This window comes from Leucopleurus acutus, assembly GCF_964270905.1.
Source record: "Leucopleurus acutus genome assembly, chromosome: 7".
Lineage (NCBI taxonomy): Eukaryota > Metazoa > Chordata > Mammalia > Artiodactyla > Delphinidae > Leucopleurus > Leucopleurus acutus.
In genome coordinates this window covers 88015200-88042879 of record NC_139150.1, presented here as the reverse complement: position 1 = coordinate 88042879, position 27680 = coordinate 88015200, and the positions used below count along the sequence as shown (strand labels likewise).

The window sequence follows — 27680 nt, the reverse complement described above, 5'->3', positions numbered from 1 at the left end:
CTATTGTGGTATTCTCATGATGATATTTCTATTCCCCTCATTCCTTCTACATTTATTCATTGGAATTCTTCTGAAAGGAATGTGTTCCTTCTCCCCCATTTATTTATTTCACTAATTTATATTGGATCCATTCTTTGGTCATAACTAATATCATGTCATTTGTTGCTCAAATTGTTCCCAGTTTTAGATATTGGGTGCTCTTTCAAGTTGGCGTCTCATCTTTCTTCAATGCCCCTCAGTTTTTTAAGCCCTTTCTTACTTTTTGGCATTACAAAATGCTCCTCGGTACCAAGGATTTTAAACGGTAATGTGTGTCCAGGATTTATTCAGTGCTCTGCATAAGAAGTTGGTGGGGGGTGGGAGGGGGCAGTAAATGTGAGAGAAAAAGGTAAATAACAATTTGTCTCTTGAAAGAAGAAAAGAGTAATTTTTATCTTTTTAACTTTTTATTTGGAAAAAAATGTCAAGATTGTGAAATGTTACAAGAATAGTTCTGATCTAGTTACCAAGGCTCCCAGTCTAACCCCACAGAGACACAAAAACTCTCAGGATTGAAACTGTAGGTTGGACCTGGGTGAGTCCAACAAATGCCCTTGCAGAGAATAATTATATTCTCTGATGACAGAAACTAAGCAGTCTTTAGTTTTTCTAGGGTAGGTGAACTTTCCCCTAAATGAGTGGGGAAATTGGTTCAAACTGTGGGAAGTGATGACAGGACCTTTGGAATCAGACAGCATAGGTTCAGAGCTCAGCACCAGCATTAACTTGTTCTGTGATGTGAACAAAAATTTAAAACTTCTAAGCCTGACTTTTTGTCTGGTAATAGGAAATAATAAGACCTACTTCCCAGAGCTATTTATATCATCAAATAAGATAATTTTCAAGATCTCGTTAGCAACTGCAAAGCATGATTCATCACCCACTGTTACTTCTGTGTGATGTCAACACCTGATGAGTGAATAGACCAGGGACCCTGAAATCCACAGGTCTGGGCTAGATTCGTGGATTTCCCCGTTATTAGCTCAGTGACTGTGGGTAAGTCTCTAAGCCCCTCAGACTCACTTTTTCATTCACAAATACAGAAATAATAAAACCTACCACAATATTCTGAGGATTAAATGAGATAACAGTTAGTACTGTACTCGATGCAAGTCGATAATTTGAATATAGAATGATGAGGACGATGATGAGTGTTTTCCCATAGGTCACATATTATGTTAAGTGTTTTAGATGCTAATCTCATTTACTTCTCACAACAATCTTTTTTTTTAATTTATTTATTTATTTATTTATTTATTTATTTATTTATTTATGGCTGTGTTGGGTGTTCGTTGCTGCACGCGGGCTTTCTCTAGTTGTGGTGAGCGGGGGCTACTCTTTGTTGTGGTGCGTGGGCTTCTCATTGCAGTGGCTTCTCTCATTGTGGAGCACGGGCTCTAGGCACAGGCTTCAGTAGTTGCGGCACCCGGGCTCAGTAGTTGTGGCTCACAGGCTCTAGAGCACAGGCTCTGTAGTTGTGGCACACGAGCTTAGTTGCTCCGCGGCATGTGGGATCTTCCCAGACCAGGGATCGAACCCGTGTCCCCTGCATTGGCAGGCGGATTCTCAACCACTGCGCCACCAGGGAAGCCCAGCAATCTCTTTTTTTTGTAGAGAAACTTAAACTTTAGAAAGGTTATTTAAGTTTCCCAAGGTCACATGGACTCAAGGCCACTTCCTTACTTAATTGTTAGCTATTTGCCTAGTCATTATTGGCATCCCTCCTTCATGACTTTGTGTCATTTCAATTAATTCAGATAAATCCCAGAGGAAACAACAGGGCTGAGTTATTATGGGCACGTTCAATATAAGCATTTTTTTCTTATTAGTCTTCTTTTACTTAAAATGCTCAGCTATCTCAGAACTCACTCGTACTGCCACAGGCAGTCTTTTATTTCACCTGCACCTTTTCTTAAGACCCAAATATCATACAGTGGGCAAAAATCTGAGGTGGCTTTGAAGTATATTAATTGCAGGGAAAACTATGGAGAGGGACTCAAGACAAATTTAAATAGCCTTTAAGAGGAGAGGGGAGGTTAAAGAGAAAATGTTTTCTGAAAAAGTGCTAAACTGAGAAGTGCTTTCACATAATCCTCCAACTTCCAACTGCAAAGGAGGAGACGGTAAGAAAACTCACTTTACTCTCATCCAGGGGGGCCCAAAGGTGGGATGGGAGGAGAAACCCATCAAAATATCTCAGAGCCACTGTCAGTTGCAGTCATCTTAGCAACTGGTACTAGGAACATCACTCCTAAAGTTATTTTCACTATCGGTGAAAAAGACAACCTGAGAGGAGATGAAGTGGTAGCTGTGTCCCCTGACACTTTTAGAGGCAGAATTTCCAGGTGATGGGATCAGCATTTGTGTGGGATGGGGGAAGGGTGCCTCTAGTTTGTGTATGTGTATTTTGGTTCCTATCATGATGCACATAAAACTGATAATGGTGGGCACCTTTCATAAAGGTACTGGAGAGAAGAAGGGAAGTTTGTCTTAATTCAATAATCATAAAATAATCTTGGAAAAAAATTAATCTAGCTCTGCCTTGAGAAAGAACTAATGATTTGTATATCACTCAGAACAAATTTAACCAGGGCGTATGCTTCTCGCATTACCCAGCTCTTCCCATGAGTTGCCATCTTTCTGATGGGCTGACTGGGAAGTGTGACTGTGATGAGCACAGGCTTTGGAGTTGGGTAGGGTTTGAATCCCAGCTCCATCACCATAGATTAGGTGACTTTGGGCAATGGCTTGCCTCTTTGCATGTCTTCAGTCAAATATGGATAAGAATAGTGTTTTAAGAAATGAATGCAAGATATAAAGCATTTTGAAAAATGAAGGTGTTCAGTAAGTATTCAATAAAGAGCATAAAAATAAGCCAGAGATCACAGACTAGCAGCCCACCAGCCAGTAGCGGAAGGCATGGCAGCAGGTTTTTTCTGGTCCCTTCATGGGGGCATGAACTCACTTCATACCTGAACTTGCTTATTTCTTATTTCTGTGACTATAAAAGCACCACTGATCTGTCCCACAGGAGATCACAGTGGTTTTCCCTTCTTCCTGACTCTACTCAGAGAACAACTTGGGAAAGTAATACCTTTTCATTCTCATTGGAGCCCCTACAGGGGCAGCACCACATACATAGTTGAAGGACCAGGTGAAGATGCAGAGAAAGTAACTCTCAGTGCTTAGGTTTCTCATCAGTACCCTTTAGGAAAACTGGACACCTTTTATTTTCTGTTCCCTGTCTCATTTTGATATTTTCCTGAAAAAATGCGTTTCTAAAGTTACTGTCAATTCTGTTTCTTGAGGGTACAAAGGAGAGGATACCAGCTCCTACCATGCTGCTCACAGCACAGTATATAATGCAACAGATGTAAAACAAGTAAAAAAAGAAGTTGGTGTGGCATAGCTCATGCAAAACAAAATGCATTTCCTCTTATAGAAGTTCTTACAAGTTGTCATGATCCCAAATGCTGAAGTTCAATTTCCCAGCAGTTTCCAGCAAAACAAGCACTTAGTTTATGAAGTAGTATGGGAGGATTGAGTCCAAACTTTAGCAGAGTGGCAACTGTCAACTGTAGTAAGACAATCACTTCTTAAACATATTGGGCATCACTTAGTGAATATAATTATAAGCTCTGACACCAAAGGTCCCCAAATATAGCATCCTAAGTGATATAAGGGCGAAACATCACGAAGAGCTTTTGTTAAAGTGTTCTCTGTTCACAGTCCAACCCTGGGCCTTGGACAAGAAGGGAAGCCTCTTATCCCTGAGGTGTAAGGGTTTCTAGTTCTGACAGCTCAGCAATAGAGATAAATAAACCTTAAATATGGTCTGAGTCAAGAAGGAGCAAAGCATTTAATATCATTTATAAAATAGAGACGATGAGAGCTTATTTAGGTGATGGTTCAAGTTCAGTTAACATTTTTGATCTCTTACCAGGGATGGGACAATAGACTGTGAGCTCCCTGAGGGCAAGCATGTATTGTATTGGTAGATGAACATTTGGAGAATGAATGGCAGTGTATTAGGTGCTTTCCTCTGTATTGCCACATTTAAACTCTAGTTCATGGATAATGAAACTGGGGCTCAGAGCACCTGAAGGGGTTATTGCCTAAAGTCACAGTAGTGACAACAGTCCTCCGTCCTCCTTCTTAACTCCCTGGCCATCCTGGCTGTCAGAGCACAGCCTCCAGGTCTGGTGAGTGAGACCAAAACCGAAGTTGTGTTTGGTAGGTAGCTGTGTCCACATGTCCTCTAGTGAGTGAGGTGAGGCTTGGTAGAAAGTTTCAATCCCAGTTGCTGCTGGGATGACAGCAAGAACCAGTGTGGACAGTGAGGATGCTATTTGCACATTCAGGTTTGGAGGCAGGAATGTGTAGGAGGAAGGGAGGCAGAGAGAAAGTGAAATAGTTCAGAATGCCCTTCAGGGAGAGCCTTGGGGAGGAGGTTTTGAGAAAAGCTAAGGAAGAAAGACATAAAGCTAAAGCTACAGATAGAGAATACATCCCTTAAGAGGAGCAACTAGGGAGCCATCAGACTTCATGTAACCGAAAACCCTCTTTTCTTCAGCAAGCACAGTGTTCGCCTCCTTGAATAGGATGTCTTGAAGCAAAGCATGTGCTCTGCAGATGACCACAGTGCCCACTGCTCCCTGTTGCTCAGATCTAGTAGCTTCACTTCCTTATGAGTAAAGGGAGCCTGGCCTGGCCCCTGAGGACGTCTGAGTTCAACCCTTCCTCAAGTCCTCCCAAAGGTCACAGCCTCAGAAGTGCTTCCTGACCCAAAGGGAACAGGAAGGAGAGCCAGATGCATGCAACAGCATGCATCAGATTCTTCAGAGACTGCTGCCTGATTTCCCAAAGGCTTACGCTGATTTAATTTATTCCTTGGATATATAGATACTACCCTGCTTTCAGCTGTTTCTCTTAACCTAGCTCATAATTACACAACTACAATGTTTTTTAGAATAAATCCTCCTTCCATATCCAAACTACACCTTTTATCCAAATGGAATGTGTGTGAAATGACATGATGAAATGATGATGTGAACAGTCTGTGTTGCTGAATAGACCTCTTTTTTAAAAAATGAAAATCTCTTTAGAAAAAAATATTAATTCAAAATTTCAAGAAAAAAAATTAATGAGTTCCTATTAGACCAAATTATCCTTTTTTGAATACCAGATACCTAACATAAACTTTAAATTTTTAGGGACATTTTGTAATAAAAGAATGTGTGAATGAATCTTGCATTACCTTTTGTCTACTTAAATTGCAAGTCTGCATTAACACCTTCCTCCCAGTTCAAAGCAAGTGCTACTTTCTTATCTAGCATTTATAGAGGCAGAGGTCACATCAGGAAAGTGAGAGTCTTAGACACTCCTGCAGCTTGAAATTCACAGGAAACCTAATTGCACACATCCTAGACTCTAGTTCTATGAAATAAAATTTTAAATATGATACATACTTTTTAAAGTCTGACATATGCTTTTGTTAACAGCTCTTTTTTTAATTGGAGTATAATTGCATTACAATATTGTGTTAGTTTCTGCTGTACAATGAAGTGAATCAGCTATATGTATACCTATATCCCCTCCCTCTTGGATCTCCCTCCCACTCCACCCCCCATCCCACCCATCTAGGTCATCAGAGAGCACCGAGCTGAGCTTCCTGTGCTTTATAGCATGTTCCCGCTAGCTATCTATTTCACACATGGTAGTGTATATATGTCAATCCTAATCTCCCAATTCGTCCCACCCTCCCCTTCCCACCCTGTGTCCACATGTCCATTCTCTAGGTCTGCATCTCTATTCCTGCCCTGCAAATAGGTTCATCTGTACCATTTTTCTAGATTCTACATATATGCCTTAATATACGATATTTGTTTTTCTCTTTCTGGCTTACTTCACTCTGTGTGACAGACTCGAGGTCCATCCACGTCTCTACAAATGATCCAATTATTTCCTTTATATGGCTGAGTTATATTCCATTGTATGTATGTATCACATCTTCTTTATCCATTCATCTGTTGTTGGACATTTAGGTTGTTTCCATGTCCTGGCTATTGTAAAGACTGCTGCAGTGAATATTGGGGTAAGTGCGTCTTTTTGAATTATGGTTTTCTCAGGGTATATGCACAGTAGTGGGATTGGTGGGCCATATGGTAGTTCTATTTTTAATTTTTTAAGGAACCTCCAAACTGTTCTCCACAGTGGCTGTATCAATTTAAATTCCCACCAACAGTGCAAAAGGGTTCCCTTTTCTCCACACCCTCTCCAGCATTAATTTTTTGTAGATTTTTTGATGATGGCCATTCTGACTGGTGTGAGGTGATACCTCATTGTAGTTTTGATTTGCATTTCTCTAATAATTAGTGATGTTGAGCATATTTTCATGTGCCTCTTGGCCATCTGTATGTTTTCTTTGGTGAAAGGTCTATTTAGGTTTTCCAGCCATTTTTTATTTGCATTGTCTGTTTTTTTGATATTGAGCTCCATGAGCTGTTTGTATATTTTGGAAATTGACCCTTTGTCTGTTGCTTCTTTTGCAAATATTTTCTCCCATTCTGAAGGTTGCCTTTTCGTCTTGTTTATGGTTTCCTTTGCTGTACAAAAGCTTTTAAGTTTCATTAGGTCCCATTTGTTTATTTTTGTTTTCATTACTCTAGGAGCTGGGTTAAAAAAGATCTTGCTGTGGTTTATGTCAAAGAGTGTTTTTCCTATGTTTTCCTCTAAGAGTTTTATAGTGTCCAGTCTTATATTTAGGTCTTTAATCCATTTTGAGTTTACTTTCATGTATGGTGTTAGGTAGTGTTCTAATTTCATTCTTTACATGTAGTTGTCCAGTTTTCCCAGCACCACTTATGAAGAGGCTGTCTTTTCTCCATTGTATATTCTTGCCTAATTTGTCTTAGATTAGGTGACCATATGTGTGTGGGTTATCTCTGGACTTTCTATCCTGCATCATCGATCTATATTTCTGTTTTTGTGCCAGTACCATACTGTCTTGATTACTGTGGCTTTGTAGTATAGTTTGACTTGAGGGAGGCTGATTCCTCCAACACTGTTTTTCTTTCTCAGGATTGCTTTGGCTATTTGGACAAATTGTAAAATTTTTTGTTCTAATTCTGTGAAGAATGCCATTGGTAATTTTATAGGGATTGCATTGAATCCACTCTTGCCACTCTTATTCAACATAGTTTTGGAAGTCCTAGCCATGGAAATCAAAGAAGAAAAAGAAATAAAAGGAATCCAAATTGGAAAAGAAGAAGTAAAACTGTCACTGTTTGCAGATGCCATGATACTATACGTAGAAAATCCTAAAGAAGCTACCAGAAAACTACGAGATCTAATCAATGAATTTGGTGAGGTTGCAGGATACAAAATTAATGCACAGAAATCTCTTGCATTCCTATACACTAACAACAAAAAAATCATAAAGAGAAATTAAGGAAACAATCCCATTTACCATTGCAACAGAAATAATAAAATACCTAGGAATAAACCTACCTAAGGAGGCAAAAGACTTGTACTCAGAAAACTATAAAACACTGATGAAAGAAATCAAAGGTGAAATACGTGGATGGAGAAATATACCATGTTCTTTGATTGGAAGAATCAATATTGTGAAAATGACTATAGATTCAATGTTAGCAATTCTTTCAATGTCAAGTGACTAGGAATTTATTAGAAATCTGTGTGCTGAATCCATTAGCCAAGGACAGATAATAAATGGGAAATAATGTGCTTACAGGAGAGAACATGTGCTCCTATCAGGCTGCAGGACGGGCCCTGCTCCACTCTTCAGAGCTCAGGCTCAGAGAGAACCTGGAGAGCCAGGGTACAGTGCCCTCCCACACGCTTCTGGCACAGTTTTGCCCAAGTCAGTTGTGGCTACAGAAATGACCAGATGAATAGAAGATGGGTCTAGGAGGAAAAATAGGAGTGGATTTTTAAAAAATCTTTACAGAATACTCAAAGTTGCCTTCAGTTGCAGAAAACAAAGTTTCTTCCTACTTTAGGACATTTATATATCTCTACAAGTGGGAAGGTCTTGCCACCTCTGGCACAGGTGTCAGTCTGTTATTATAAATATAATATAAATAAAATATTCTATGTTATTCTGTATTATAAATAATTCTATATTATAAATTGCATATTCTATAGCATAAAAGATTATAATTCTATAATGTAGAATTACCATTCTATATTATAAATATGAAATAATAAATGGGTTATTTATTCCCTGAAAGCTTTTCTAAACTTCTCTCTCACCCCCAATCCTCTGGGCTGCCCGCCCCCCCAGACAATCCAGTTTGAATGGGATCACTGGGATTCTGTAGCAAGGGAGTGAAGGTCCAGGTCCTTTCCAGTCTCCAGCCAGGGACAAAGCTCTTCTCTGAGCAGGCACTCACCAGCTGGCAGAAAAGGATTTGTTTTGCAGTCCTTTTCATCTACCTGCCCACCAGAGCCACTAAGGTCTGGAAAACGGGCAATGTTTAAGTAAAAAGTAAATGTTTTTTAGTAGTAAACATGTATACTTCCAAATACAGTCACCATTTCTTGTGATGAGGATTGATAGAATAGAGGGCATCCACTTTGAAGATGGACAGACCTAGATCCAAATTTCTGCTCTTTCATGCTCAGTTATGAGGCTATAAGCAAGTTCTGTCTCTCAGTTTCCTCATCTGAACAATGAATTCAGAATCACCCATCTCACAGAGTTGTAGTGAGGATCAAATGGGACAGTGTGTAAGAAAAGCCTATTGCACATTATATGCTCAATAAATGGTAGATGTTATTATGTGAGGAAGGATGGAAAGAACATAACATTTTCTGTGTGCCTGTTATTTGCCTTGCGTTGTGTTTAGAGCTTTGCATACACCATCTCTTTCTACACACACACACACACAAAGCTGTGAAGTAATTGTTAAAGGATAATTTTTTAAGTTAAAACCATGACTCTCATACAAATATAAAATGAACTTGTATCAAATATTTTACTTAACTTACTATAATTAATAAGAAAACTAGTAAGATACTACAACTGATTCAAGGAGAATTAAAAAAACACATATATAGACAATCAAGAATATTAAAATGAATTTATAAGTAGATGAAAATTGGTTGATATTCACAGCGATATCAATCACATCCCACTGGACAAAATATATTTGAATCTCTATGTTCAAAAATCATTTGCATTACTATACTTTTTCTATAATTTACAGAGTTGTAAAATAGCTCAAAGGCATGAAAGGGGCAGGCCCTTGTAGAATCAGATAATCTGGAAGGGTTATCAGACATCCTTTGTATTTTTGCTCATTTCAAAATTTTTCACAGTGTATTCTGACATTAACCATTATTATCCCTATTTGCAGTTGACAAACAAAATCATAGTGACTGTGATTTGTCTACAGGCACAAAAAGTGTAATTGGCAGTGTATGGATTCAAACTCATTTTTCATCACTCCAAAATTAGAGTGGCTTTATTTGAAGTACTTGGGTTTGTTTTTTCTTTAATTTTCAGAGGATGAACAATCAATACATACGTCGAGAAGTCTTCTGCTGTGAAACTTGTCATGAGCTCAAAAGCTTCTGGGAGAAAGAAATTAGCAAACAGACTGGTTACCGGGAACTGGAGGAAGATCGTCAGGGAAGAAGTGCCCTGAGAAAGTATGTGGATTGTTTCTTCACTATTTTTTAAGGTAGATTTCCCCAGAAACATACCAGATGTGAAGATGGGGAAACTGAATTGTTTTCATTACCTACTTTTCTAATAATGCAAATATTGGAGGTGGTATGGTCAAGTCGGTGTAGCCACAGACAAAATGAGAATGAGGCTTAGAAGGAAGACATCTATTATACACACAGCTTTCAGAGAGAGTATCACTGCATGCCACTCAGGGCCACAGGTTTTGGCCACGTGGCAGAAGATGAAAGCAGAGGGAAAGTCTAAGCCAGAGCCTTTATCAGGGTTTCCAAGGAAAGGCAGAGTAAACAGTTTAGGATTGGCTAGTTTGAATAATTCCTGAGGGTTGTGGGATTTAGGGATGGTCTCTAGTTGTCTGGTGCCTGGCCTGGTCTTGGGATGATATAGGGCAGGGGAAATATGGCTTTATCTATGAGAGTTAGATAAGGAGGTGCTTAGGGCCACAGACTCAGGATTGGTTGACATGCAGAAGAAGGCTAGCCCTGTCAAGGGCAGCCAGAAAGCTTTTTAAGATGTCAAAATATCATAAAATATAAAAAATTAAAGACATGATTAATTCATCTACTCATTTAGTCTTGCTACCATCTATACCAGAGTTTCTCAACCTCAGCACAACTGACATTTAGGGTCTTATAATTCTTTGTTACTAAGGCAGCTGTCCTATGCTTTGTAAGATGTTTAGCAGCATCCCTCAAAACATTAGATGCTGCTAGTACTCCCCTGCCACATTGTGACAACCAAAAATATCTCCTGACATTGCCAAATGTCCTCTAGAGGGCAAAGTTGCCCCTTACTGAGAACCAATGACTTATAGATATGAACAAGCTTTTTCTTTGTGTAAACAAAAATGAGTTTCTGTTATTTATGTCTTAATGAACTGAAAAAATCTCTTCCTCACCCTGCCTCTGTTGCAATCCTCAGCACACGAGGATACACTAAATTTCAGAGTTAGGTCAACAGATGTGTATAAGTGTGAAAGATCCCACATCTGAGATGATACATATTAAATTTCTTGGGGGAAGAATAATGTGATCTTCCTCTTACTGGCAGTTGAACTTGTTCTAGTCAAAGAAGTCTGCTGAGAGGGGAACATTTATTTATGTGAGAAGACATGTGTCACAAGTGTCAACATTGCTCTGACTAAAAGGGCCAGCACCTGCCCTCACACATGTAGTGCCCTGGAGCAGACAGATCAGCTCAACTTTTCAGGGACTGTCTGGGTTCTCTGTCCCTAAAATGGGAACAGCCCAGCCAGGCTGTCTGTTTGCTGAGATGCCCACTTATAAGTGGAATCGCATCTGTGTGTTCTGCTGGACAGCAAGGCATGTGCTTCCATGTTTCTGAGTATGCTGAGCTACAAACATGTGTAATTCACATGTGTTGCACCAACATTAACTTCTAAAACCTTTTCTTCAGCTCCTGAGGGGAAATAGCCTCTCTCTATATCCAGAGAAGAGCTCTACCATTATTCCAGTTACATTCCTGGTTGTCCAGCAAGAAAAACCAGGTTTTTCTAAATGCTAAAAGAGTTACATGTTAGAGCACCCAGTCCTGAAGAGTCCAGGGGAGCAAGAAGAGTCAGTTGTATGGTCCCTGCCATCTTCCTCCCCTAGTCCTGGCGCACAAGCCCACTGGGAGCCAGATCCCCACGTGAGCCCTGTACTGCATCTTCCTTTCCAGAAGCCCTGGGGTGTGGGATTAAGAGCAAAATTTGCAATATGATCTGACTTTTTTAATGTATAGATGCAGTTTATCCATATGTATAGGGAAAGATTAGAAGAAAATACTCTAAAAATATTAAGAGGGTTATTTTTGACTGGTGGAATGGCAAATTTTGTGTGCATGTGTTCTTCTATTTTTTCCAAAGTTTCTAAAATGACACTACCCTATTATAATTAGGAAAAAAGTTATTCAAAAAAGCAACCATTTGCAAATGGCCCATAGAACAAATGAATTAATTATCCAGGTTCTAATGTGCCCCCTAAAAAGACTCCCTTCAGAGTTTGGAGCAGTTTTCTCTTCCTTCTATAGCCAAGAGAATAAATCTTCAAAATGTGCTCATCATGAAACGTTTTAGCATTGTCTTTCCCAAATAAACGTTTGAAGATGGAGACAGAGCTGCTGCCTTGCTCAGAGAAGAGGAAAATCAGCAGAGGCTGGGGGAGGAGAGGGAGGTTCTATGGTCTCCTCCTCTGTTCTTGAGTCTCACTTACCAGAGCTGTTGCCCCCTATCAACTATGAATATAAAACTCAAAAAGCCTTCTTAATTTGGTAAACAATGAATGACAACATAGTGGTTTTGTTATTATTTTTGTTAAAAAACGAAAACAAAACAAAAAATACAGCCACATATATCCCAGATGAACCAAGTTGCACAGAAAGAATATAAATATTTTTAAACCCAAACCAGAATGTCAGAATATTTGCTTAAATATTGCTTATGTAAGCAAACAGTTTGAAATATTGTCCTAAAATAATTATCTTCCAGGATACACTTGACCAGACCAATGAATGGCATAAAACCTTGGGTCCCTATTTCCCCTAAGGCTATGGCTTTCCAAAATGCTTATATGTAAGTGCATAACCTGAGACACACACATAACACTGACACCTTTTGTTATTTTACCCTCCATTTATAAAAGTGGCAATTTCAAGCCACTGTGCAATCAAGAAATGTTCTAAATAAACAGTAGAAGACAAAAACCTCAAAAACAAACTCAAAATTTTCCACCAACGCCTTTGCTGATAGTAGAACAGAGCCAATAATGCCTTATGTTCCTCAGCTGGGCTAACCGGCAAGGCCTTGTGCCAAAGCTGAGTAGAGTGGAAACAGGTGTTTCACCATGGACATGCTCATTAGCACATGCCTACGGGTTCACTGACTGAGAGGAATGCAGCCAGAGCTGCAGAGAATCCATTTACCCTAGGAACACATGTGTGTGGAAGAAGCCCTGGAGGTGAGATCACAAGCCAAAGTGGGTGGCCTCAGAACTAGAAACCCTCTTACTCTCTCTGAGTCTGGCTAGAAAGAAGCAACACAGCAGGCGTCAGTCCCCTGGAGAAGTTGAAGTCTGTTTGCAAATAACTGATTGAGGCAATTTGAGAGAAGTCAAGTGTACTGTAGGTACAATGAACAAATCTCCTGGTGTGTTGGGACAGTCCAGGTGTATGTATATCAATTTGTTATAATTATGAATTGTGCTCCCTTTTATTTCCAAAGTATCTCAATTTAGATGATAAATTATATGAACACCTAAGCCTAAATAACCAGTCTGTAACTATAACTGAGTAAATGTACAATGCTTATATGAAAATAATAATGTTTTAATGCAAGAAGTATGATCTTCAAAATACCTCTTCAGAATTTAGCAGAGCTCAGAGTGTCTAAGTGAGGAGAGGGGTTTATCAGGCCTCACCCCAAGACCACTCACCTCCCTCTGCTTTGATTCCTACTTATCAGTTATGTCAATCAGGATGCTTTCAGAAGCAGGTAACAAAATATCCAACTCATAATCTCCAAGCCAGATGAAATCATCATTTCAAACTTTTTATAAGATTTAGTCTACGAAAAATAACCAGTGAGAAAAATTTTAGTTAGTTTTTTCATTCAAACTGAGGGGGTGAGGTATATGGCTGGTAAACTGAGTTGTTCAGAGCAGTATGCTGAGCTGCCCCGTGACCAGACCAGCTGGTGAGCTGAAGGTCAAAGGGAACCAGGATCAGGCCCATCTCTCCCTACTATGAAAAAACCACTGTAAAGGCATGTTCATTATTACACAGGAATAGGGGCAGCAAAAGCATCATCTGACCTTTCATATTAAAACAAAAGCACAGAGATTATGATTATAGTGTGAAATCTAAATTGGGAGATCAAGGACTCAGTAAATTATAAATTCCTTGATGACAAGGATTATTATTTTACTGCTCTTCTTTACATATTGAGGTAGCCACAGAGGTGCTCTAAACTTGCAATGGGGAGAAAGTTGACTAAGAGCCCTAGGTGTTGCCTTTCTGGGTCTGCCATTTTATTTGAGCTGAGGCCACATTTACCCCTGACTGCTCTAGCCAGTGACTGAGCATGGCAGGAGTAGCTAGTCCTGGTAAATTCCTGTGTGACAGAACTCCTCTACTGGGAAACTTTTACCCAGGGACTCCTCATCAGCTCAGCTAAGCTTTCTCAGAACTATGCTGTGGTTCGGGCCTTTTCCTACCCAATCATTCCTTACTTCTCACTCTCCTTTCACAGGTGTTAGACCAGCATGCTAATCTGAAGGCTATCCCTTACCATTTCTGTTTCTTCCCCCAACCCCTGCTTTATTTTTCATGGTTGATTCCTTTGAATCTGCTTCTTGGAGGACCCAAACTGGCACATATCTTTAGGGCCTAGCAAGCACATGATAGAAAAAAAAAAAAAACTAATTATGTGCCCAGTTGATCTTCTGTGGTTCTTAGTAAGGACATTGTGATTCTGGTTTGTGATTCTGGCTTATGGTTCTTAAAAAAAGTCCTCCTTTCTAGTCAAATCCCATACTTATCAAGCAGAATCTGTGTTCCTAGATATTAATTACAACTCCTCCACTAATCAGATGAATCTAGAACAATAAATAGTAAATATCATTTGGTCTCCATTTGAAAAGTGAGGTCAGTATTTCTAGACTTAAGGAAAAAAATGTTCTCTTCAAGTTTAATGTCAGTTTTATTGCTCCTCTGCTGTATCTGACTCTGCATACCAATTTTTAAGCATTATCTTTCTCATATTGACCTTCCTTACTATAAAAGAAAAGATCCATATATACACTTATATTCACCAGCTTACTGAGAGCACAAAGATAAAGGGAAGCAACACAGTGATGAAAGATATTGACCAGAAAGGGGCAGGAAACAGTCTAAATACTCATAAAATAGGATTTAATGGGAACTAGGTAGATAGTGGCATCTATCATCCATCTGGCAATAAATGGTGATATAGATAATACAAAAAGTGAATAAATGTGTCATAAACCCCAGATTCCTAAATTCTGTTCCTAGAATAAATTCATCATTCCAAATGTGTTAATTTGGTTCCTCCAAGAAGCAGAGGGCAAGATGAAATTAGATGGGTGTGAGCTTTTTTTTTTTTTTTTTTTTTTTTTTGCGTTATGTGGGCCTCTCACTGTCGTGGCCTCTCTCGTTGCGGAGCACAGGCTCCGGACATGCTGGCTCAGCGGCCATGGCTTATGGGCCTAGCCGCTCCGCGGCATGTGGGATCTTCCCGGACCGGGGCACGAACCCATGTCCCCTGCATCGGCAGGTGGACTCCCAACCACTGCGCCACCAGGGAAGCCCCGGGTGTGAGCTTTATTGGGGAAAGCACCTGTGAGAGAAAAATGGGAAGCAAGTTATGGTGTGCTGGTAAACATTTAATGACTGTCTCTCTGTGTAAAAAATGTATACACATATATATGTACATAATTTTATTATGAATTTTACTTTTATAAAGATGTGTGACATATACTTTACAAATAAGAATAAAACATGCAATGCTCTTTATTACACATTTCATATATCCAACTGATTCTCACAACATCCTTCTATTGGTTTTTGCCAACCTTTTGTCTCTATAGCCAACATATGGTTGCAATTCAGCCATGATAGGACAAAATCAGACAACGAATAAATGTTTAATTACTATACAATTCAGCAAAGTCAGATTGTTAAGGATTATAGTTTTCTAGTGCCAGAAGAGCTTTTCCACATTCTTTTTCTGCCATTCACAACATAATAGTTATAGAAGACAGGGCACACTTCTAAGTTTAATCTGCATTATTAAGATTTTCTCCATCACTTTCTTAAATCTAGATGAGGGGGCGGCAAATATTTCCTATAAAGGACAAGGTAGTAAATATTTTGGGCTTTGTGCTCTATGTTGCAACTACTCAATCCTGCCATTGTATGAAAGCAGTCACAGACAATAGTCACAAATGGGCAGGGCTGTGTTCTGATAAAACTTTATTTACAAAAACAGGCAATTGGCCAGCAGGATCTCTGAGTAATACATTTTCATACCCACCACACCAAGGAAAAGTTAAAGCCCCTTTAATTAATGATGAATTCACATTATATTATGCCCCTACAGTTCAATGAAACATACAGGCAGCAGCCTTTATTACTGAGCTTTAAAAGACCCCAGGTGACAAAAGTCATGTACTTTTGGAGGCAGATTTATTTACAGAGCCTTTCAGAGATGCTTAACAACGGGAGCTTGTGAGCTTGGATATTTCCCAGGTTGGAGAGGTTGATTGCAAATAAAATAACAAGATTATTACTTAATAACCATAATGAAGGAATATAATTATTAAAATTACTAATAGGTGGATCTCAATACAAGGTCATATAATCTCAATAAATCATCACTTCTTAAGAAAAATGTGCATGGACCTATGTCCACTAATGGGAGAGCAGCAGTTCCATGTTTTATCTTCCCTTTCAAACCGGCAAACTATATTTCTATGTCATTCATTCTATTTAAAGTTGAGGTAGAATGAGGATGATATCCCCCCATGTCCCTATTCTCTCAGTATTTCAACTTTTAATTCTTGGTTGCTCATGTGCTTAAGCAACATCACCACCAAACAACAGGCCAACATTCCAAATTCTTTCCATTCTTTCTTGGGCCCATAATTGAGCAGAGTTTTACGTAAGAAGTTTCTTGAAGTCAGTTTGATAATAGGTGCCTACAGCTTTCAAAATATTTATACCCTCTAGTTATTCACCTCTGGGGATCTTTTCAAGGAAAGTAGACTGGTATATGGAAAGAGTATTAATTATTATCATACTCATTTTAGGGTTATTTACAAGAGTAAACAATTAAGGTTGAATCCAATTTTTCTTTATTCATTATTGTGTATTCTAATTTATCCATAATAATCATGCATTGCTTTAGCATTGTTATGAATTGTTTCCCCCAGATTCATATGGGAAGTCCTAACCACCAGCACCTTAGAATGTGACTGTATTTGAAGATAGGGCCTTTAAAACAAGTGACAGTTAAAGTGAGAGCTTTTAGGGTGGGACCCGATCCAAGTAACTGTTGTCCTTATAAGAAGAAGAGGTTATGATACACAAAGAGACACCAGGGATGCACAAACACAGAGGAAAGGCCACATGAAGATGGAGCAAGAAGGACATCTGCATGTAAAGGAGAGAGGCCTTGGGAGAAATCAAACCTGTTAACACCTTGATCTTGAACTATCACCCTCCAAAACTGAGACAATAATTGTCTGTTGTTTAAGCCAATCAGCCTGGTATTTTGTTATGGCAGCCCTATTAAATGAATAAAATGATTTATCCAACTTAAGAAACTAACCAAGCATATTTTTTAACATCTTTATTGGAGTATAATTGCTTTACCATGATGTGTTAGTTTCTGCTTTATAACAAAGTGAATCAGCTATACATAAACATATATCCCCGTATCTCCTCCTTCTTGTGTCTCCCTCCCACCCTCCCTATCCCACCTCTCTAGGTCATGGCAGAGCACCAAGCTGATCTCCCTGTGCTATGCAGCTGCTTCCCAGTAGCTATCTATTTTACATATGGGAGTATATTTAGTCCATGCCACTCTCTCTTCGTCCCAGCTTACCCTTCCACTTCCCCGTGTCCTAAGGCCATTCTCTAGGTCTGTGTCTTTATACTTGTCCTACCCCTAGAATCTTCAAAACCATTTTTCTTCAGGTTCCATATATACATGTTAGCATATGGTATTTATTATTCTCTTTCTGACTTACTTCTCTCTGTATGAGAGACTCCAAGTCCATCTACCTCACTACAAATAACTCAGTTTTGTTTCTTTTTGTGGCTGAGTAATATTCCATTGTATATATGTGCCACATCTTCTCTATTCATTCATTTGTCAATGGACACTTAGGTTGCTTCTATGTCCTGGCTATTGTAAATAGAGCTGCAATGAACATTGGGTACATGACTCTTCTTGAATTATGGTTTTCTCAGGCTATATGCCCAGTAGTGGGATTGCTGGGTCATATGGTAGTTTTAGTTTTTTAAGGAACCTCCATACTCTTCTCCATAGTGGCTGTATCAATTTACATTCCCACCAACAGTGCAAGAGGGTTCCCTTTTCTCCACACCCTCTCCAGCGTTTATTGCTTGCAGATTTTTTGATGATGGCCATTCTGACTGGTGTGAGGTGATACCTCATTGTAGTTTTGTTTTGAATTTCTCTATGATTAGTGATGTTGAGCATCCTTTCATGTGTTTGTTGGCAAACTGTATATCTTCTTTGGAGAAATGTCTATTTAGGTCTTCTGCCCGTTTTTGGATTGGGTTGTTTGTATTTTTGTTATTGAGCTGCATGAGCTGCTTGTAAATTTTGGAGATTAATCCTTTGTCAGTTGCTTCATTTGCAAATATATTCTCCCATTCTGAGGGTTGTCTTTTCATCTTGTTTATGGTTTCCTTTACTGTGCAAAAGCTCTTAAGTTTCATTAGGTCCCATTTGTTTATTTTTGTTTTTATTTCCATTTCTCTATGAGGTGGGTCAAAAAGGATCTTGCTGTGATTTATGTCATAGAGTGTTTTTCCTGTGTTTTCCTCTAAGAGTTTTATAGTGTCTGGCCTTACATTTAGGTCTTTAATCCATTTTGAGTTTATTTTTGGGTATGCTGTTAGGGAGTGTGCTAATTTCATTCTTTTACATGTAGCTGTCTAGTTTTCCCAGCCCCACTTATTGAAGAGGCTGTCTTTTCTCCATTGTATATTCTTGCCTCCTGTATCAAAAATGAGGTGACCATATGTGCGTGGGTTTATCTCTGGGCTTTCTATCCTATTCCATTGATCTATATTTCTGTTTTTGTGCCGGTACCATACTATCTTGATTACTGTAACTTGGTAGTATAGTCTGAAGTCTGGGAGCCTGATTGCTCCAGCTCCGTTTTTCTTTCTCAAGATTGCTTTGGCTATTTGGGGTCTTTTGTGTTTCCATACAAATTGTGAAATTTTTTGTTCTAATTCTGTGAAAAATACCATTAGTAGTTTGATAGGGATTGCATTGAATCTGTAGATTGCTTTGGGTAGTAGAGTCATTTTCACAATGTTGATTCTTCCAATCCAAGAACATGGTATATCTCTCCATCTATTTGTATCATCTTTAATTTCTTTCATCAGTGTCTTATAATTTTCTGCATACAGGTCTTTTGTCTCCTTAGGCAGGTGTTTTCCTAGTTAATTTATTCTTTTTGTTGCAATGGTAAATGGGAGTGTTTACTTAATTTCTCTTTCTTATTTTTCATCATTAGTGTATAGGAATACAAGAGATTTCTGTACATTAATTTTGTATCCTGCTACTTTACCAAATTCATTGATTAGCTCTAGTAGTTTTCTGGTTGCAACTTTCAGATTCTCTATGTATAGTATCATGTCATCTGCAAACAGTGACAGCTTTACTTCTTCTTTTCCGATTTGAATTCCTTTTTCTTCTCTGATAGCTGTGGCTAAAACGTCCAAACTATGTTGAATAATAGTGGTGAGAGAGGATAACCTTTTCTCTTTCTTATCGTAGAGGAAATGGTTTCAGTTTTTCACCATTGAGAACAATGTAGTCTGCAGGTTTGTCACATATGGCCTTTATTATGTTAAGGTAAGTTCCCTCTATGCCTACATTCTGGAGTGTTTTTGTCATAAATGGGTGTTTAATTTTGTTGAAAGCTTTTTCTGCATCAATTGAGATGATGATATGATTTTTCTCCTTCAATTTGTTAATATGGTTTATCACATTGATTGATTTGCGTATATTGAAGAATCCTTGCATTCCTGGGATAAACCCGACTTGATCAGGGTGTACGATCCTTTTAATGTGCTATTGGATTCTGTTTGCTAGTATTTTGTTGAGGATTTTTGCATCTACATTCATCAGTGACATTGGCCTGTAGTTTTCTTTCCTTGTGACATCTTTGTCTGGTTTTGGTATCAGGGTGATGGTGGCCTCGTAGAATGAGTTTGGTAGTGTTCCTCCCTCTGCTATATTTTGGAAGAGTTTAAGAAGGATAGATGTTAGCTCTTCTCTAAATGTATGATAGAATTCATCTGTGAAGCCATCTGGTTCTGGGCTTTTATTTGTTGGAAGTTTTTTAATCACAGTCCCAATATCAGTGTTTGTGATTGGTCTGTTTATGTTTTCTATTTCTTCCTGGTTCAGTCTCGGAAGGTTGTGCTTTTCTAAGAATTTGTAGATTTCTTCCAGGTTGTCCATTTTATTGGCATATAGTTACTTGTAGTAATCTCTCATGATCCTTTGTATTTCTGCAGTGTGTGTTGTAACTTCTCCCTTTTTATTTCTAATTCTATTGATTTGAGTCTTCTCCCTTTTTTTCTTGATGAGTCTGGCTAATGGTTTATCAATTTTACCTTTACAAAGAACCAGCTTTTAGTTATATTGATCTTTGCTATTGTTTCCTTCATTTCTTTTTCATTTATTTCTGATCTAATCTTTATGATTTCTTTCCTTCTGCTAATTTTTTGTTGTTGTTGTTGTTGTTCTTTCTCTAATTGTTTAGGTGTAAGGTTAGGTTGTTTATTTGAGATGGGTTTTTTTTTTTGAGATAGGATTAAATTACTATAAACTTCCCTCTTAGAACTGTTTTTGCTGCATCCCATAGGTTTTGGGTCATTGTGTTTTCATTGTCATTTGTTCTAGGTATTTTTTGATTTCCTCTTTGATTTCTTCAGTGATCTCTTGGTTATTTAGTATAGTAATGTGTTGTTTAGCCTCCATATGTTTGTATATTTTACAGATTTTTTTCCTGTAATTGTTATGTAGTCTCAGGGTGTTGTGGTCAGAAAAGATACTTGATATGATTTCAATTTTCTTCAATTTACCAAGGCTTGATTTGTGACCCAAGATATGATCTATCCTGGAGAATGTTCCATGAGCACTTGAGAAGAAAGTGTATCCTGTTGTTTTTGGATGGAATGTCCTATAAATATCAATTAAGTACATCTTGTTTAATGCATCATTTAAAGCTTGGGTTTTCTGATTTATTTTCAGTTTGGATGATCTGTCCATTGGTGAAAGTGGGGTGTTAAAGTCCCCTACTATGATTGTGTTACTGTCGATTTCCCGTTTTATGGCTGTTAGCATTTGCCTTATGTATTGAGGTGCTCCTATGTTGGGTGCATAAATATTTACAATTGTTATATCTTCTTCTTGGATTGACCCCTTGATCATTATGTAGTGTCCTTCTTTGTCTCCCTTAATAGTCTTTATTTTACAGTCTATTTTACCTGATATGAGAATTTCTACTCCAGCTTTCTTTTGATTTCTATTTGCATGGAATATCTTTTTCCATCACCTCACTTTCAGTCTGTATGTGTCCCTAGGTCTGAAGTGTTTCTCTTGTAGACAACATATATATGGGTCTTGTTTTTGTATCCATTCAGCCAGCCTATGTCTTTTTGTGGGAGCATTTAATCCATTTACATTTAAGGTAATTATCAATATGTATGTTCCTGTTATGATTTTTTTAATTATTTGGGTTTGTTATTGTAGGTCTTTTCCTTCTCTTGTGTTTCCTGCCTAGAGAAGTTCCTTTAGCATTTGTTGTAAAGCTGGTTCAGTGATGCTGAATTCTCTTAGCTTTTGTTGTATGTAAAGGTTTTAATTTCTCTGACGAATCTGAGTGAGATCCTTGCTGGGTAATCTTGGTTGTTGGTTTTTCCCTTTCATCACTTTAAATATGTCTTGCAATTTCCTTCTGGCTTGCAGAGTTTCTGCTGAGAGATCAGCTGTTAACCTTATGGGGATTCCCTTGTATGTTAGTTGTTGTTTTTCCGTTGCTGCTTTTAATATGTTTTCTTTGTATTTAATTTTTGATAGTTTGATTTATATTCGTCCTGGCATGATTCTCCTTGGATTTGTCCTGTATGGGAATCTCTGCACTTCCTGGACTTGATTGACTCTTTCCTTTCCCATATTATGGACATTTTCAACTATAATCTCTTCAAATATTTTCTCAGTCCCTTTCTTTTTCTCTTCTTCTTCTGGGACCCCTATAAATAGAATGTTGGTGAGTTTAATATTGTCCCAGAGGTCTCTGAGACTGTCCTCAGTTCTTTTCATTCTTTTTTCTTTATTCTGCTCTACAGTAGTTATTTCCACTATTGTATCTTCCAGGTCACTTATCTGTTCTTCTGCCTCAGTTATTCTGCTATTGATTCCTTCTAGAGAAGTTTTAATTTCATTTATTGTGTTGTTAATCAAGGTTTGTTTACTCTTTAGTTCTTCTAGGTCCTTGTTAAACATTTCTTATATTTTCTCCATTCTATTTCCAAGATTTTAGATCATTTTTACTATCATTACTCTGAATTCTCTTTCAGATAGACTGCTTATTTCCTCTTCATTTGTTAGGTCTGGTGGGTTTTTACCTTGCTCCTTCATCTGCTGTGTGTTTCTCTGTCTTCTTATTTTGCTTAACTTACTGTGTTTGGGGTCTCCTTTTCACAGGCTGCAGGTTCGTAGTTCCCTTGTTTTTGGTGTCTACCCCCAGTGGCTGTTGGTTCAGTGGGTTGTGTAGGCTCCCTAGTGGAGGGGACTGGTGCCTGTGTTCTGGTGGATAAGGCTGGATCTTGTTTTTCTGGTGGGCAGAACCACGTCTGGTGGTGTGTTTTGGGATGTTTGTAACCTTATTATGATTTTAGGCAGCCTCTCTGCTAATGGGTGGGGTTGTGTTCCTGTCTTGCTAGTTGTTTGACACAGGGTGTCCAGCACTGTAGCTTGCTGGTTATTCAGTGGTGCTCTGTCTTAGCGTTGAGAAGGAGATCTCTGGAAGAGCTTTCACTGTTTGATATTACATGGAGCTGGGAGGTCTCTGGTTGACCAATGTCCTGAACTTGGCTCTCCCACCTCAGAGGCACAGGCCTGACACCCAGCCGGAGCACCAAGACCCTGTCAGCCACATGGCTCAGAATAAATGGGAGAAAAAAAGAGAGAAAAAGAAATAAAATTATTAAAATAAAAAAATTTAAAAGTATTAAAATTTAAAAAATTAGAAAGTGATTATAAAAGAAGAAAGAGAGAGCAACCAAACCAAAAAACAAATCCACCATAGATAACAAGCATTAAAAACTGTATTAAAAAAAAAACACAGAAAAACAGACAGAACCCTAAGACAAATGCTAAAAGCAAAGCTATACAGACAAAATCACACAAAGAAGCATACCCGTACACACTCAGAAAAAGAGAAAAAGGAAAAATATATATATATATATTTTTTAAAAAAGAAAGAGAGCAACCAAATCAATAAACAAATCTAGCAATGATAATAGCAATATTATAGCAATAATAATCTAACAATAATAAACTCTAACTACTAAACTAAGATAAACATAAAACCAGAAATCAGTCTGTCGTATACAGCAAACCTCAAGTCTACAGTTGCTCCCAAAGTCCACCGCCTCAATTTTGGGATGATTCATTGTCTATTCAGGTATTCCACAGATGCAGGTACATCAAGTTGATTGTGGAGATTTAATCTGTTGCTCCTGAGGCTGCTGGGAGAGATTTCCCTTTCTCTTCTTTGTTCGCACAGCTCCTGGGGTTCAGCTTTGGATTTGGCCCCACCTGTGCGTGTAAGTCTCCTGAGGGCGTCTGTTCCCGCCCAGACAGGATGGGTTTAAAGGAGCAGCTGATTTGTGGATTCTGGCTCACTCAGACTGGGGGAGGTCGGGGTACGGAATGCGGGGTGTCTGGCTCACTCAGGTTGCGGGGAGTTCGGGGTACAGAATGCGGGGTGAGCCTGTGGCAGCATAGGCCAGCGTAACATTGCAATAGCCTGAGGTGCACCGTGTGTTGTCCCAGGGAATTTGTCCCTGGATCACGGGACCCTGGCAATGGTGGGCTGCACAGTCTCCTGTGAGGGGAGGTGTGGATAGTGACCTGTACTTGCACACAGGCTCCTTGGTGGCTGCAGCAGTAGCCTTAGTGTTTCATGCCCGTCTCTGGTGTTTGTGCTGATAGCCGTGGCTCACGCCCGTCTCTGGAGCTCATTTAGGCAGTGCTTTGAATCCCCTCTCCCTGCGCACCCTGAAACAATCTCTTGCCTCTTAGGCAGGTCCAGAGTTTTTCCCGGACTCCCTCCCGGCTAGCTGTGGCACACTAGCCCCCTTCAGGTTGTGTTCACACAGGCAACCCCAGTCCTCTCCCTGGGGTCTGCCTCTGAAGCCTGAGCCTCAGCTCCCAGCTCCTGCCCACCCCGGCGGGTGAGCAGACAAGCCTCTGAGGCTGGTGAGTCCTGGTTGGCAGTGATCCTCTGTGTGGGAATCTTTCCACTTTGCCCTCTGCACCCCTGTTGCTGCGCTCTGCTCTGTGGCTCCGAAGCTTCCCCCACCCCCTGCCACACCCCGTCTCCACCTGTGAAGGGGCTTCCTAGTGTGTGGAAACTTTTCCTCCTTCACCACTTCCTCCCAGATGTTCAGGTCCCATCCCTATTCTTTTGTCTCTGTTTTTTCTTTTTTCTTTTGCCCTCCCCAGGTACGTGGGGGAGTTTCTTGCCTTTTGGGAGGTCTGAGGTCTTCTGCCAGCATTCAGTGGGTGTTCTGTAGGAGTTGTTCCACATGTAGATGTATTTCTGATGTATCTGTGGGGAGGAAGGTGATCTCCACATCTTACTACTCTGACATCTTGAAGGTCTCCCCAAGTATATACTTTTTAATACCAGTGTCCTTCACACTTAGGCTCCTAGACCTGCTCTCCAGAGAAAACTGACATCAACAGTTTCTCACATATATCTCTCCAAAACTTTAGTTTTTCTAAGCAAATAAATAAGTGTGCTGTATTTTTATGCAAAATAGGATCTACACAATCTTCAATATTCTGCACTTTCCTTTTTTAATTTTTAAAAAAATTTTTATTGGAGTATAGTTTCTTTACAATATTGTTTTAGTTTATACTGTGCAGCAGAGTGAATCAGCTATACATATACATATATCCCCTTTTTTTGGATTTCTTTCTTATTTAGGTCACCACAGAGCACTGAGTAGAGTGCCCTGTGCTATACAGTAGGTTCTCATTAGTTATCTATTTTATACATAGTATTAATATGCACCTTCCTTTTTTAACTTATGCTATCTTGGAAGTTTTTCTATATTGGCACTTTCAGTACTTCTTTAATGTTTTCCACAATAATGATGTGACAATTAATTTAAACAATCACACTGAAGGACATTTAGGTTGTTTTTCATTTTTTAGCTTTACAAACAATGTTGTAATAAGAATAGTTGTACATACATTAATCATACATGGATAAGCATTATGGGATAAGTTCATAGAAATGAAGATATGTCAAAAGATGAGTGTTTTAAATTTTGATAGCTATTGCCTCCTTGTCTTGCAAAGAGGTTGTTTTAAACTTCCACTCTAAGTATGGGAATGCCAATTCCCAGTCACTCACACTGTGTGTTGTCAGACTCTTAATCATTGTTAATCTGACAGGTGAAAATGGCATCTCACTGTTTTAAAATGAATTTAATTAATTACAGGTTTGGTTGAGATCTTTTCATATGCATAGGAACTAGCTGGATTTCTTCTTCAGAAACTGCCTTTGTATAGCCTCTGCCTGTTTGATTATAGACTTTCTTTTTCTTAATTGATTTATAAGCACCATGCATTTCTTTTCTTTTTGCGTACAGATCTGTGAGTTTGACAAATGCTCAGAGTCATGTAATCACCACAGTCAAGATATAGAATAGTTCCATCACTCTGAAAAATTCCCTTAAGCTTCTCCTTTGTGGTCAACTCCTCTCCCAATTTCCAGTCCATAGCAACCACTGATCTGTACTTTATCCCTATAGTTTTGCCTTTTCCAGAATGTCATAAATGAATTATACAGTATGTAGTCTTTTGTGTCTGGCTCTTTTCACTTAGCACAATGTACTTGGGATTTTTTCTTCTTGTTGTGTTTATCAGTTGTGTACATCCATTCCTTCTCATTGCTGAGTACTTTTCTGTGGTAGGGATGTATCACAATTTGGTGATCCACTCCCCATTGAAGGACATTGAGGTTGTTTCCAGTTTTGGGTGACTATAAATAAAAGTGCTGTAAACATTCACATATAGATTTCTGTGTGAAGATAAATTTCTATTTCTCTTGAGCAAATAGGATTGAAATTACTGGGTCATAGGGTAAGTGTATGGTTAACTGTATAAGAAACTGCCAAACTGTTTTACAAACTGACTGCACCGTTTTGCATTTTAATAGCATGTAAAAGAGTTCCAGTTAGTCAGCATCCTGGCCAGCACTTGGTTTGAATTTTGTTGTGAGGGTTTTTTGGTTTGGGGGGTGGGGGTTGGATTTTGGTTTTGCCAGGGGAGGTAGGGGGAAAGAGTTGGTTTTGGTTTTTTTTGTTTGTTTTGGTACCTCATTGTTGTTTTAATTTGCATTTTCCTAATTATGTTGAGCATCTTTTACGTGTTTATTTGCCACCCATATTACTTCTTTAGGAAAATGTCTGTTCAAATATTTTCCTCATTATATTATTTTCTTATCATTGAGTTTGAAACTATATATATTCTGGAAATAAATCCCTTATCAGATATGTGACTTGCAAATATTTTCTCCCTGTTTGTGGCTTGTCTTTTATTCTCTTTACAGTATCTTTCACAGAACAAATTGTTTTAATTTTGATGAAGTCCCAAATTTTTTATTCTTTTATGAATCATGCTTTTTGTAATGTATATAAGAATTTTTTCCTTATCCCAAGGTCATGAAGATATTATTTTGTGGCTTTTTTCTTGAAGCCTTGGTCTTACATTTTACATTCATGTCTATGATCCATTTTTAGTTAATTTTGTATAAGATGTGGAGTGTGGATCAAAGGCCATTTTTTAATATGGATATATAATGTTCCAGCATCATTTATTGAAAAAAAATACTATCCTTCCTCCATTGAGCTGCCTTTGTACTTTGTCAAAAATCAATTGGCTATATTTGTGTATGTTTATTTCCACACCATTCTGTTCCATTGATCTGTTTCTTCCTTCACCAATGCTACACTGTCTTGATGATGGTAGCTTTACATTAAGCCTCAAAATCATGTAGTATGCGTCTCCCATCTTTCTTCTACTTTAAAATTGTTTTGGCTAATTGACTTCTTTTGCCTTTCCATATAAAATTTAGAATCAGGTTGTTGATAGCTACAGAAAAGTCCTGCTGGGATTTTGATTGATATTACTCTGAATCCGCATACCAATGTAGGAAGGAATAAATTTTGGAGAAAACTACATATTCATAGACTGCTCATTACTCTACTGATTTTTTTCTTCATTAATTTGTAAAAGCCACTTATTTCTCTTAAAAAATATTCTTCAGAAGGAAAAAAACCCAAAAAACAAAAAACTTCTCTGGACCAGCAGATGTCTAGACAAATGCACTAACCACGTATATTGTTTCCCCTCCTCAGGCTCAGAGAAGAATGGAAGCAGAGACTGGAGAAAAGGCTGGGGATGTTGGACAATCCTGATGGGAAGGAAAAGCAGGCAAACACTGTGGGCTGAGAGCTTCCTGCCTCATCCACTTCAAAGATAACAAGCCACCAAGGGCACTTTTCTAAGAGAAAAAACTAGCACCCAAATTATGTTGACTTACTAAGCAGGACACTCTCTATTTGCTCTCGCATTTGTGAGGGGATTTACATGTGAAACCTCCCCCAGTGCTAATGAGAGTCTTTATCCAACTCAATCCTCCCTGCCACAGAGGACAGGATGACCTCCAAAGGGATAAGAAGCTCGGGTTATCTAATATAAAAATCTCTTTGAGTTAACATGTAATGTAATTTATTTCCACATTTTCTTCTCATGTAAAAAATCTTGTTATTTTATCCAAGCTTACCAGGGGCAATGACCTTGTTGGGAAACTGGCTTACCTAGGTCTTCTGGAAAAAC

The 27680-nt window shown here is 38.6% G+C and overlaps 1 protein-coding gene across 1 annotated transcript; it reads left to right on the top strand.

The window, feature by feature from the left end:
* Nucleotides 1-9571: 9571 nt before the first annotated feature.
* Nucleotides 9572-27293, top strand: FAM240B (family with sequence similarity 240 member B; the record flags this gene model as incomplete). Its single annotated transcript, XM_082842526.1, has 2 exons — nucleotides 9572-9714; nucleotides 27200-27293. The coding sequence occupies 2 exons, from the start codon at nucleotides 9572-9574 to the stop codon at nucleotides 27291-27293; spliced, it is 237 nt and encodes a 78-aa protein (XP_082698652.1).
* Between the last annotated feature and the right edge of the window lie 387 nt (nucleotides 27294-27680).